Below are 13901 nucleotides of genomic sequence, written 5' to 3' on the forward strand. Positions count from 1 at the left end.
GGTGTACGCCTGTAATCCCAGCGGCTTGGGAAGCTGAGGCAGGAGGATCATGAGTTCAAAGACAGCCTCAGCAAAAGCGAGGAGCTAAGCAACTCAGTGAGACTCTGTCCCTAAATAAACTACTGGGGATCTGGTTCAGTGCCCCTAAATTCAATACCCATTACCCGATACCTGTGCCCCGCCCCCCCCCAAAAAAGAATTAACAGCAGGAATACAGAAGTCAGCCCAAAGCATCAAAGTCATACTGAACTCCATTATTTATTTATTTATTTGTTTATTTTGGCACTGAGGGGTTGAACCTAGGGATGCTTAACCACTGAGATACATTCCCATCCCTTTTTATTTTTTATTTTGAAACAGGGTCTTGCTAAGTTGCTTAGGGCCTTAGTTGCTGAGGCTGGCCTTGAACTTGGGATTCTCCCGCTTCCTGAGATGCTGGGATTAGAGGTGTGTGCCATGGAATCCAGCTCCATTACATTTTTCAAGGCATCTAACTGTAAAGAAATACTGGACCAAGAAACACAAAAAGTGATACACAAAATATCTGTGTCAATTGCATTTATTGCTAGAAACTTTAAACTTTTTTTTAAAAAGTGTTTGAAATGTAGATAAGACAGCAAAAGACATCCAAGAAATCTCATTTACAAAGTGCTGCAAATTTGATAAGTTTATGTTGCTGATAATTCAGGAATTACTCTTGGATGAACAGATGTAAGTCCTTGAAATACCCAAAGCATGACAAAAAGAATAGAACATCTAAAAGGATATACAAACACCCAAAAGGGAACTGAGCTTTTGGCAAATTGGTCATTAAATGAACTGAACTTTAAGCAAATAATTTTTAAGAGCTCTAGCTTTAGGTGAATTCAAGTTTCAGCCAAAATGACTAGAATCAATGTGTTTTGCTCCCTCCAGCTCCCCCCAACCTGAGTTTTGGGGTTGTAGTGGATGTAATTTGAGATCCCTCTGAGAGGTGGCAGGTCTGGAGTTACTGCTAGAGAACCAAGTATAAGAATGACCTGAGAAGAAGGGAATAACAGTGAGTGTGTGTGCACAAACACACACACATGTATGAACGCACCCATGTGTTCATATACTGGGCTGTAGGGCTCAGTGCACCTAAACCTGGGAGTGTGTAGAGAGAGGGACCAGCCTGAAGCTTCCTAGACATCCCACCCAGCAAGCTACACACACAGAGAGACCTGCTCATTACCTCCCCAGCTAAGCAGAAGAGCAACCAAGGACAGGCCCACATGAGTCCCTGAGAAACAGGCAATACCGGCAGCAGGCCCACCAGGAGCTAGTTCCCATTCCCAGTAGAGGGAGGAGGAGCTTTCCTGGTTCTTAGAAAGAAAAAGGCCAAGAAATAACTCATTTATAAAGTCCAGGGTTTGTACCTCTTCATCCAGATACAGATTTAGACTGCGACCCTATGTCTGACACCATGTGTGGGTCACAAAAAAGTGGAGTTCCCATGATGTCCTCTCCTCCGATAATCCAGAACCAGAACAATGCTTGATTTATGCACAAACATATACTGGAGATACACATCATAATCAGACATTCAGAGAACATGGACCGCCTGAGCATATGATACAGATCAGGATGCACACAGGGAAGACCAGTCAACCCCACCCTGGCAATCAGTATGTTCTTACTCCACAGTCCATTTGGAATGTTGTGATCTTTGGGTCTCTGGTCCTTGAGGCCCTCCCCAGAGGACTATTCTGCCAGGAATGCAGTGTATCCTTGCCTCAGCCTCGGAGGGACCCCACTGGCCAGAGGAATTTATCAATGGTGGTGATGGCAGCAGTGGTAACTGCAGCTCAGACATAGTTGGTAGGGGGCTGTCGGGCATTGAGTCGCTGCATGTGACAGCCATGGCAGAGCAGGTGCCCATCCAGAGGGAAACAGCAGCAGCCTTCCTCGTCACTCAGTTGCATCCGGCAGTCCTGGGGAAGAAAGCACCTAATTCACCTCAGCCAAGCACTCTGGACACTGAGGACATCTAGGGAGTCTGCCCTGCTCAACACTAGACTCCTAATGATTGGAAGTAAGGGATGGGGTTGGGGGTGGTGGGGTTTGCAGGTGGGAAGGATGGAAGAAAACTCTAAGAAATACCTCATCTGGACACCAGGTGTCACTGTTGCTGTAGAAATAATGAGACAAGCCCCCATTTCCAGCAGTTAGCAGGAGTTCCCTAGTCTTAAGAGTCTTGAATCTAGGGAAGCCAGATTCAGAAAGACCTAAGTACTAGTACCACAGAGAGTAACTGAAGGATAAGCAAAAGACTAAAGATAGGTCAGGGTACCTTCCTGGTTCTCTCCCAAAGAAGCATACCTGTTCTAGCACTTAACTCCTCCCCTCCTTTCCAATTTCACTTCTCTGCCCTGGACCCCAACACTCACCTCACAGTGGTAGCACTCAAAGTGATAATCACGGTCCATGGATATCACCCTCACAATGTCCTCACAGCCCTGAAAAATGCAAATTTCCATGAAATTGAGAGCAGTAGGGTGCCCCCAACTTCCCTCCCTCTGCACAGGACTCCACCTGCACCTACAGAAAGATTGAACCACTGTCCCCAGAGACTCTACAATCAAATAATCATAGGTAACTTCAAGATGCTTTTGCAAATACTAGGGGAACTTTCCCCCGACCCTTCCTTGTTGCTTCCCCCAGGAGGGCATGCTCCTATGTGGACAAGGGGAAAGGGCACAGGATATAAAGAAAGTAGGTCAGAATGAAGACAAGGAGGACCAATAGGGTCTGAGTCCTCAATGGACTTTGGCTTCCCTCCCTTGACACACCTACAAATAGTTTAAATCATGCTACCAGCCTTGAAGATTCTTTCACCTTTTTCCAATCCCTACTTCGGGACCCAGTGACCTCAACCTCACTGAATGCCCTCCTCTGGACTGGGACGGAAGATATAGAGTCTGAGCCCCGCAAGGCTATCGGACAGTCCAGGCCCGGATGTTAGGGTCAGAGTGGTGACCCCAAGAGCAGAGTCACACGGGAATCTTCCCAGAGTACATTCCTCAGCACTACCACTTCCCAAGGGAAGCCAGGCCACATATCTTCACGCCTTCCTAGAGGCAGAGGCAGCAGCACTGGCTACCTTGGAGAAGAACCCAGACATACTAACCTCTGAAGGGAGGATGGGTTGGCCGCAGGCTGCACACTTAGGGGCATAATTTCTAAAAGAGAAAATCTAGTGATGAGCTCTGATTGAAGAACCCCTAGACCCAGTTCCACATTGCACCCCCAGGATTGGACTCACTTGTGGTAGTCAGTGACACAGTACACCTGGTTGGAGAAGTCCACTGTGAAGGGGACACCATCCAGGCACTTGTTGCAAACGATGCATCGGAAGCAGCCTGGGTGATAGGACTTTCCCATTGCCTGTAGGATCTGGCTCACGGGGTGGAAGAAGAATTAGTCTCCTTCCACCCCCGCTCTTCAGTCTACCCATTATGTTCCCTACTGCTCCCACTAACCTTGTCCAAGCCATTCCTGTAAGCCTACATGTAATCTGAGGGGACCAAGGAGTCTTAAAGAGAGAAGCCCTGAAAAAAGTTGTAAAGACCAACCAGGTCACTGGAGTTCAAACCTGGCTATAATACTGGGATCACCTAGGGACCTTTCACAAAAACACGAATGCAGCCAGGCCACAGTGGCATTCACAGGTAATCCCAGCAACTTGGGAGCCTGAGGTAGAAGGACTAGAAAGTTCTAGACCAGCCTCAGCAACTTAAAGAGTCCCTCAGCAATTTAGCAAGCTCTGGCTCAAAACCACCAATGAGTGGGTTCTGCCTCAAATCTTCTATCACAATTCTGGTATGGGAACCCCATATTATACACCATACACACACACACACACACACACACACACACACACACACATTTTAATTCTTTCTATGCTACCTGCTAGGCTGCCAGGATTGAGATTTGTTGATCTGATCCAAACCCTCCTTTTTGCAGAAAAGAAAACTGAGTTTCAACTGACTCAACCAGTAGAAGATTAGGGATTAAGATCCAGGATACTGGGCTGCAGCTTAGTGGCAGAGCACTTTCCTAGCTCACATGATGCGCTGGGTTCAATCCTCAGCACCACGTAAAAATAAATAAATAAAATAAAGGTATTGTGTCCAACTACTAGCTCAGGCTGGAGGGCCTAGTTGTGCCTGCAGAATCAGCGGAGGGGTCAGGTCACAGAAGCCTAGGATGGGACTCCATCCCACGGGCAGAGGGAAGGCACTGTAAACAGTTGCTCTGGGAAGGAATGACAGGAACGTGTGATTCATCTGGAGATAGGTTTCCTTCCTGCAGTTTCACAGGCTCAGCTGAAGACACATCCCCTACCTTCTCCAAAATCAAGTGACCACAGACACAGCACTTCTCAGCTGCCTCCTGAAACCCTGAAAACTAGAGAAAAGACAAGTAGATATTACCAGCTGAGAATGATGGATGGAACCCTGGTGGGCTGCCAAGAAGGGAGTTCCAGTGGGAGAGCCAATTCCAAGTCCGGGGGGCCAACTCACTCACCAGATAATCTTCCTCACAGTACACAGAGCCATTGACGCTGTAGAAAGCCTTGCAACGCAAAGTTCGTCCTAGAACCAACACAGAGGAGTTTGAACCCATCCCACTGCACAGGCGCAGGGCCCACTGTGGGCACACTGTGATTAAACCTGCACATTAGTGCTTTTCCTCACCACACCCCTCCAACCTGCTTTGACTTCATTCCAGCCAACTTCTCTCCTCACTGCTCCCCTGGCTCCTGCATCCTCAACGGTTTTCTACCACCCTCCCCCAAATGAATGCTTTTCCTCTCCAGTGCCCAGTACATGGAGAGCCACCTGGAAGAGCAAAGCCAACTGCAGGCTGGAATACGGAAAGGAGCTCTGAGCGAGGTGCTGTACAATTTGCATGGAAAAAAAAAATCACATCGTCACAGCCTTTCAACCTAGGAGTATCTTTACCTCAGCACAGCTATCTTGTGCTCAAAGACCTGTCTAGCTCCTTTTAGGAACAGATGATGGAAATCAGGACATACTGGAGTTACTGTGGGAACAAAGTGCTTTGTTGGGATCAAACTTGGTACCCCTTCCTGCTTCCCCAAGCTTGGAAGATTCCCCAGAATCTTCAGAGTCAAAGGCAGCCCAGACAAGACAGGATTATTCCCCATCTGACCAATATCCAGGAACTGCTCTGTGGTGTCTTAATGGTCAGGGATAAGGGAGGAGGGAGAACTGGTAGAGAAGAGTTAATTTCCCCATCTTTTGTCTTCTTCCCATCAAAATCACCACTTCCATCTGTCCAGTAGTTTAGAAGACCTGACTTAGAAACTCATGACATAGGGGAGGAAAGAGGAGGAAAGACAGATATACCCAGAAGAGGCCCTATAAAAAAGACAGGCAGACAGAGGAGCCTAAAGAGAACCAGGCAGAAGCTGGGGGAATGAGAGAAAAGCTGAGTGCTGGAGTCAGACAGGCAGAGATAGGAGATTAAAGGTTTAGCAAAAGAATCAGAATGGGTAAGCAGTGGGGAAGGGGTAATGAGAGGTGAGGGAGGGCGGAGTAGGGGGAGTTAAGGCTGCTGGGAGCACCCCCCCACAGAGGGCCTCCTGAGCTAACAGCAGCAGCGGGCATTCCTGGAGCGTGATGTCATCAGCTTGGCATGGCCTGGTGGCCTGCACTCTAGCGAGGTGGCTGAACTCTGACCAGCCAAGAGAAAACCCCCCTCTCCGCCCCCCACAGCTCCCCACTCCCCCAGCCCACACCCCACCCTTCCCACATTCCAGTCTTTCACTGTCGCCCCAGGCAACTCGGCAGTCCAAGACCAAACCCCACCAAGGAGAGGCTTGGAGGTCTGGGCGGGAGTCCAGGCTGGGCAAGCAGGGAGGCACAAGAAAGAGGGAGGATCGGAGAGGAAGGAGGCTGAACAGGAACAAGGAGGATGGACTCCAGAAAGCAGACCCAGCATGGGGGAAAGAAAGCCAGGTAGAGCTGAGGGGGTAAACAAAAGAGAAGGTGGAACAGTTGTGGGTCTTGAGATACTTGATGGGGACCTGAAAGCAGGTCTTGGAGCAAATGAAGAGGCACAAACTCTTCCCTGGTTCCCCCCAGCACTTGTAAGCATGGATGTGGGGTGGGGGTAGGGGAAGTGCTTGAGTGACGGTCACACTCACCACAGGAGCAGCAGACAAAGCACTGAGTGTGATAGAGGCTGTCCAGGGCCTGGCAGGCATTGCTCTGCCCATAGATGCCTTTGTTGCACTTGATACAGGTGCCTGAAGGGAGAGAAGAGGTTGTCAGTGTCATACCCCCCACCCTCATCACCCAGCTCAAATCTAGGGATCCCCAATCTTTCCTGATTGCTCTTTCCTGATGTGTCAGAGGACACAGCCTCCCTTTATTGGGCTCCCTCCTGAGAAGAGAGAATAGCAAGAAATGGGATGTAGCAAGGTCTTGGAGGGGTAGTTCCATTCTTGTTCGATTTTCTGAGCATCTATTTTGTGCCCAGCACAGTACCCAATACTGGAGAAAGTCAAAGATAAGGTCCTTGGCTTTCAGATGTTTAGTTTCTGTTGAGCAGAAAACACTAAACAGGCAAGTCTGGGACAAATGGTCAGAGATGCTCATATACAGGGGCCCAGGAGCAGATATGAGAAAAAAAAACAAAAAAACTTCCTACAGAAAAGAGGTCAGGCCGATAAGCCCTCTCTGTGATTTCAGTTTCCCATCTGTAAAACAAGCTGCTATTGAGGTATGGAATGCTTTCTCTTTGATGCACACTTTCAAGAATGGAGAGAAGGACCTGGCTAAGCAGAGGCCCTGTGAGCATAACTCCTGTGGGGAGGTGGCTGCTGAGAATGCAGGTTGTGTTCTAGAGACCAGGCTTGCAGAGGAAGGGGAAATGTGGCAGAATCCCCAGTGTCTCCCTGCCATCTATCATGTAAGAAATACAGAGTTGAGCTGCAGTTCCCCAACATCCCCCACTAAGATACACGCACCTGGTCTGGCACCTGCCTTTCCTGGGTGTGTTCTTTCTTCCCTCCACTCCCCAATTCCAGGCTCATGAGTGAGGGCTAGGGCCTGTCTTTGGGGAGCAGATCCCAACGGGCCCGCCCCACCTTTCTCCCTGGGCATACTGCCACACTCCCTGCCTGTTGGGGCCCATCCCAGTCTTTGCCCAGGGGCTTGGGAGCCTGTGCAGCAGCTGCAGCAACTGATGAGCCCAGGCCTGTCCTGCTCCCACCCTCTGGCAGCTGGGCAAGGCTGAAGCCAAGGAAGAGGGCCCCTACTAGGGGCTGTAGTAAGAGGGTACAGTCACACTAGGATTGGAGCAAGTAGGGGGCTCTGTCAGGGGAGGCAACCTGACATGTAGGGATAAGAATCCCCCACTTCCAAATTCAAAATGTGGCCTCCTCATGGAAGGGGAGATCTGCCCAATATTACTATGCCAGGGGTCTTGTCAGAGCCATTCTTTTGGCAAGCTTCGGATATTATGGAAAGACAGAAGGAAACTGCTCAGGCATGTCTACCTCACCTCCTCTCACCCAACATATCCACACCAAGAATCATCCTGCCATTTTATTGCACTTTCTCTGAGTTTCTTTACTTCCTTTGGCTGTGATGGTTTAGCCAAAGAGACTTATTTCCCAGCTACCTCTTAGGTCTCAAAAGGAAACTGCTAAATGGGCCCTGTCACTCAGTCTCCCTTGATCAAAGTGACTTAGCATCATCTACTTTAGGACTTCCTCTCACAGGGTGGGAGAAAAGAATGGGCTAGGGGTTGAACTATGCAGGCCCTTCCTGCCTGCAGCTCTGCTACCTTCGAACTTCTTCCCCAAATATCTCTCCTTGGCAGCAGTTCCTCTCCCTATTCACATTTCTAGACGTTGACTTCTACAGCTTGGGATGGAGGGCAGGGACATGGGCAGTGAGAAAGCAGGGGAGGAGATGCTTGAAAAACTAAAGAGGTGTACAGTTCTGGGGGTTGAGACCTCCTCTTCACAATCAGATTAGCATTACTTTATATAGTGAAGTTGTGTCTGTGAATTAGATTAAAAGACTGTCTAAAATTCCACTTTACCTTCTAGCTTAAACATGTAATCAATCAATACTTCTTGAACAAGTATTGTGGGGAAGGGAGGTCACCACCAGGTTCCTTAACAGTAACAGAAAGGGTCTACTTTCAGCCTGAATTCTGAGCAGGTTAAGTCCTGAACTCGAGGCCACATTATTTTTGGCAGTCACACAAGGGTCGATATCCATCCAGGGTGATAGTTTCCTGGTGATCACGACTTTGGCCCTCACTTCCAGAGGATGAAGAAAACAGGCTGGTACCACCCGATCTCTGCTTCAAACCATAAGCACCTCGCCAGTAGTACCGGGGATGAGCTGCACCTGGGTCCCTGTTTTCCGTTCCAGGGTGCTCCATCCTTCCTCCCCGGCTCCATTTCCCAGACAGCGGCCAAGGTTCCGCATGTGCTAGGAAGTACCCCCCCACACACCCTCAGCCAGCATCCTCGGCTCACCAGCGCACCCCGCCCCTCGGCTGCGGTGGGCCCCGCCCGCGGGCACCTGGAGCGCCCGGGCAGGAGTCGGCACGCACGCTGCCCGCCCGCCCCGCCCCCCCCGCCCCCCCACCCGTGCATTCCCCGAATTCCTGCGGGCGGAGCTTGGGCCGGGGTGGGGGCGCGGCACGCCGAAGCCTGTAGGGGCACCGCCACGAAAGGGGAAGTCGGGGGGTTGGGGGGATGCTCTCACTGCCCCACTAGGTTCCCCTCCTTACCAGGCCTCCTACTGCGAAAAACTAAGGTTCTCTAATGCCTGAGAAACTGGGACTCACGGGATAATCAGGGGGTTTGAATTTAACAGGAATGAGAAGCCTGGTCCACTTGCAACCCAGTAGGAAGGGGAAAGCACTCTGGGGTCCGCCCCCATCCAAGCCTGTAAGCCCCTTTTTTTTTTTCCTAGTCCAGCGTCTCCGCCTCGGACCCCCGGACACCGGCAATTTGGGCCGTCGGGGCACTGGAGAGCCAAAAGCTGTGACGGGTCCCTCTCGGCCCCTAGTCACTTCTCTCTCACTCACCGAAGTAGTCCTCTCTGGCGTCTGGCTCCCGCATCCGGGCCCGGGCAGCCTCCGGAGCGAACGGACCCTGCGTCTCCTCGAGACCCGATGGTTCCATCCCCGAGGGTTCCCCGCGGCCGCCGGCTTCTCGCCCACCGGTGCCTACCGTCAGGCGCAGCAACGCTGTTAGCTCATCCTGGTATCGGGCGCCCGCGGCGCAGTCCCCGTAGCCAGTCACCGAGTGTCGTCCGGGTTGAGTCCCACGTCTCTCCAAAGGCCCCGCCGCTCCCACTCCGGCCCCCGCTAAAGCTCCAGGGCTGCCCAGAGCCGGGGGATATGAGTGGCGGCTTTCCTGGCAGCCGAACCCCCGCGGGCCGGCCCCGCACAGTCGGTCCAGGGCGGCATGGAGCTCCGGGTAGGCAGACGGGACCCCTCCGGAGGAATAGCCTACCAGAGCCCCGCTCAGGGGTGGGCCAAACAGGCATGGCCCTGCAGGTAGAGGGCTCCCGTGGCGTTGGTCGTAGCCCATACTGATGCCACTGGTACGATTACTGCAGGGCCGGCTACCTCCGGCTCCTCCAGCCCCCGCCCCGTCCAGCAGCAGGCTGCCGCGGGGGCTGGACGGCTTACTCGCGTCGCTGGCTGAGCTACTGGCGAAACTGGAGCGGGGACTCAGGGCCGGAGCCGTGGTCTCCAGCCGGAAATCTGGGGGTAACGATTGAGGTAGAGGCAAGGCCCGGGTAGGCGGCGGACCCCCGGGAAAAGAACCTTCGTAGCGCTGAGCCTCAAAGGAGCCGCGCGGGTTCCGCTCAGCGTCCTGGGGGCCTTGCTCCCGGGCTGGCTCCAGTGTTTCATCTCCGGGTCCCCCAGTAGCTCCTCGGGGCCCTGATTTCCTAGGTCCCCCCAACCCACTCAGGCGCCCCTTGCCCGGCCCGGGGGTCCCATCAGACCCAGACCGGCTAGTTTCACCCTTTCTGCGGCCGAACTTGGCGCTGCCGGAGTCCGAGAGTCTTAACTTCTCTAGCAGGCGACTGGCTTTCTCCCCTAACCGCTCCATGCCCTAGAGCCTGGGGCCTCCAGCCCCTTCTCCGCCTGGCACCCTGCAGGGTCTCGGCGGCCGCTTCTCTTTCCCTGCGGGCCGGACTCCGGTTTCCCAGGGGCACAGGACAGGATAGGCACTAGGGCTTAGCGGACGGCTCGGGTGTCCGGCGCTGGGAATCCCAGAGCATCCCCCATAGGGAGGGGCTGCGCCCTCCCGCGCATCTGGGGTTAAGCGGGGCTAGAAGGGTCTGCAGCCACGGCTGTCCAGTCCGCAGGTCTACGAGTTCACGCGTCCACTCGCCTCACAGCCAGACAGTCCTGGGCCCCCGCCCCCCTAGCTCTCACACTCGGCACAAACCGAACTTCTCTCCCAAACTTTTGTCTGCTTGGCCGGATCTACTTTCCTGGAAGGGCGGAGCGCAGTGTGTACAGGAGCAATGGGGGTGTCTGCGCAAGGATCTCTGGTGCGTAGCGAGGCGGCGGGTGGGGCGCCAGGGCTAGGTGCCCTAGAGGTGGAGATCCAACAGTCCTCGAGAGCAGGGCTTGGGGCAGTTTGGGAAGCTGTGACCACAACACTTTAGTAGTGAAACGAGAAAAATGTAGGGGAAGGGAGCATGGGAACTCTTTGTTTGCAGTTGGAATGCGCGGAGGGGCACCGTGGAATGTTAGACACCTACAAGGGGCGACCGCCGAGGCATGTTGTGAGCAAACACCGTGACTTTGTTCCTAGTGTGGTGACTGCGGGAGACTTGGAAAGAGAGTGGTACAGAAGTGGTAAGATAGAGAAGAGCCCAAAAGTTGAAGACAGGGAGAAAGAAAAAAAGTAAATACATAAAGAGGTTTAGAGACTTGTCGGTAAAGAGCTCTGAAAGGCAAGGTATCCCAAAAGGATAGGTGGAACAGGTAGTGAAAGGGAGAGCCAAGGGGATTCTGGGAGATTCAGAGACCAAGGGATGGGTAGACAAAGGAAAGGACAGGTTGATCCTGAGAGCTTAAGAGACAGATAAACTGCAATAAAAGACAACTTTCTGGACCCACAGTTCTGTGGTGGTGGAGATCGAGAGTGGAAGATTTATACGTTTACAGAAGTGGTGAAAAGGAGTAAGGAAAAGGTTTGGAACTGATCCCCACTTTATGAAGGAAGGAAGATTAAAGCAGTGAGGAAAAAGTTTGGAACTAACCTTAAGGGTAGGAGAGATGGAGAGATAGACAGTACCCCCTGGTGTTGGGAAATGAAATTTTTAGCAAATATTTCAGGTGATTAGGGGGATCCAAGGCCTGGTTTTAGGACTAGCAAACATACCCCCCATCTCCACCCCCGCCCCCTGCCAACTTTCCCCTTTAGTTTTGGTTGTCACAGGATGTTGATGACAAAGAGTAAGTATTAACGAGGGGAAGATAAATGCCATTTAGAGGAAATAGCAGTGAAAGGAATCAGGGTACAAAAGGAAAAGAGGCTGATACTGGCCAAAGTGGAAGAATCAAAAATAAGGAAGAGGAGAGCTGGGGGTGTACAATGCCTGCCTAGCATATGCTAGGTCCTGGGTTGGATTCACAGCAAAGGAAAAAAAAAAGAAGAAGAAGAAGAAGGAGAAGAAGAAGAGAAGGAGGAGGAGGAGGAAAGAAAAACAAGAAACCCTGGCTACAGCTAAACAGTCAAATGAGTGTGACCAGATTAGCCCATCAGAGGCATGGGGTGGACGGAGTAGAATGGAGAAGGCAAATTACTCCTTTGTATTTAGATAGTAAATGAGTATGAAAATTACATGCAAACAAATTATGCATATTATTTCACCTCAACATTTTGAACACCTTTTATAATTTTAGTGTACCCTTGGGGAATGGGGAAGAAAAGGTTAATGTCTTTGGGAAATTCATTTGGCACAAAACTATTTGGTGTCTTTATCCAAGCTGCATTGTCTCCCAGACCTCATCTCTCCAGAGAATCAACTTGTTTCCCTGGTCAAGGCTACAGCTTTCTCTGATCCTGAGGAGATTTCACTGTCAGACTGGAAGCTGGGAGAATTGAAAGCACTGGTAACAGAGGGAGCTATCAGATTGCATCTGGAACCTGTTGTGAGAACATCTTCAGAATTAACCATAAGGCTCCCCCTCCTCCTTTTATGACTCTACATGGGGAAGGAGAACCCAGATTTTTCCTTCCAGGTTACTTACATCTGATCCTTTGGAGTACAGGTGAGAGAGTAAATCTCTTGAAAAGTTCTCTGGGGAAGCGACTGAAAAGGCCCACCTAGGAACTGATGGTAGCAACAATGGGCACAGTTAAAATGAACAGCTTGCCTTTTCAGGGGACAACAGAAAGCAGAGAAGAGTGAAGGGGAAGTAGGGTACCTGATAGGACATGCTCTAATAGTGCTCATGACCTCAGGGTAGTCATTCCACAGTCTGAACTAGAGCTGGAAGCTCTAGAGGCCTCTTCATCCCCAAGACCTTAATTGCAAATCTGCATCTCTAGCCAGACTTTCTTAGACTTTAAAACTCAAACGACTACTATCTTCTCCACTTGGTTGTCTCAGAGGTACCCAGCACCCTAAACTGAGTTCATCTTTCCTGCCTTCTGCAACTTTCTCCTCCAGCACCATTGGCCATTTAGTTGCTTAAGCCAGAGACCTGAGTATCAACCCTATATCCCCTTCCCTTAACCTCAAATTCTAGAAATCCAGTCCTGTCAGATCTATTTCCTAAATGTCTTTCAAGTCTGTTCTTAACTCATCACTACTATATAGTGTCAACATACCATCTTATCTCTCTTAAACCAAAGCAAGAGTGCCCAGACAAGTCTCTTCCTCCAATCCATCTTATACCCTGAGGTCAAGTGATTCTTGCAATACAAAAACTAGTCATCTCATTTTTCTGCTTAAAATCTTTTCAGTGATTCCTCACTGTCCTTGAACTAATATCTATATTCTTTTATTTTCCTTATTTTCTTCTCCTTTGCACACATATGCATGCATGTGTTTTACTAGGGATTGAACACAGTGGTGCTCTACCACTGAGCTATATTCCCAACCCTTGTTATTTTTTTGAGACAGGGTCTCCCCAAGTTGCCAGGCTGACCTCAAACTTGTGATCCTCTTCCCTCAGCCTCCTGAGTAGTTGGGGATTACAGGAGTGCACCACTGTACTCTTTATTCTTCAGGGTATTTTACAAGGTCTTTCTGACTCTCCAGCCCCTTTTTAACTTCCCCTCCCCAAACTAGTCTGCAATAAAAGTAAACTTTGTCTGTATTCTCTCTTGCCTCTGGACTTTTGTAGATGCTGTTCTCTGCTTGGAATACTCTTCATGCTTCTTCCCTCTGGTTAACTCCTCACATCTTTCAGGTATGAGTTTAAACATCACTGCCTCTGAGAAGCCTTTCCTGACTCCAAGAGCAGGGTAGCTACCCCAGCTGTATGCTGCCATTGCACTCTGCATTCCTCCGTGGTCACCCTCATTATAGTTCATTTCATTGCCTACTCAATTTCCTGACTCCCTGACTAAAAATAAAATCTGATCGCCTAACCTTATCAACAGTATATCTGTAGCACATAGTACCTGATACCTAGAAAGCAGTCAATATTTGTTGTAAGGCTGACTGAATGGATATGAGGCCATTTTACTTCTCAATGCTTTTCAAAAGAACGTGTGTGCACACACCTGCATCTTCTCCAAAGTACAGCTTGGTTGACAGGAGTAAGAAATAACTACAATGCTGTGTATTCTGTTTGGTCATAAAGTGGGAGAAAAGCTGACAGTGAGACATGGGAACTCTTTCAGC

The 13901-nt window shown here is 50.5% G+C and overlaps 1 protein-coding gene across 1 annotated transcript; it reads right to left on the reverse strand.

Moving 5' to 3' along the window:
* Nucleotides 1-543: 543 nt before the first annotated feature.
* Nucleotides 544-10510, reverse strand: Ajuba (ajuba LIM protein). The gene is made up of 8 exons (XM_047541463.1): nucleotides 9103-10510; nucleotides 6194-6295; nucleotides 4549-4616; nucleotides 4366-4428; nucleotides 3284-3414; nucleotides 3149-3200; nucleotides 2409-2477; nucleotides 544-1952 (listed from the first exon to the last, which is right to left on the reverse strand). The coding sequence occupies exons 1-8, from the start codon at nucleotides 10136-10138 to the stop codon at nucleotides 1827-1829; spliced, it is 1647 nt and encodes a 548-aa protein (XP_047397419.1). The 5' UTR covers nucleotides 10139-10510; the 3' UTR covers nucleotides 544-1826.
* Between the last annotated feature and the right edge of the window lie 3391 nt (nucleotides 10511-13901).

This window comes from Sciurus carolinensis, chromosome 2, assembly GCF_902686445.1.
Source record: "Sciurus carolinensis chromosome 2, mSciCar1.2, whole genome shotgun sequence".
NCBI classification, from domain to species: domain Eukaryota; kingdom Metazoa; phylum Chordata; class Mammalia; order Rodentia; family Sciuridae; genus Sciurus; species Sciurus carolinensis.

Coding starts and splice junctions, on each gene's coding strand:
- Ajuba (XM_047541463.1), bottom strand. CDS start 10,138: ATGGAGCGGTTAGGGGAGAAAGCCAGTCGCCTGCTAGAGAAGTTAAGA. Junction 4,617..6,193: donor CTTTGTCTGCTGCTCCTGTG/GTGAGTGTGACC, acceptor TGTTGGTTCTAG/GACGAACTTTGCGTTGCAAG. Junction 3,415..4,365: donor GTCACTTGATTTTGGAGAAG/GTAGGGGATGTG, acceptor CCCGTGAGCCAG/ATCCTACAGGCAATGGGAAA.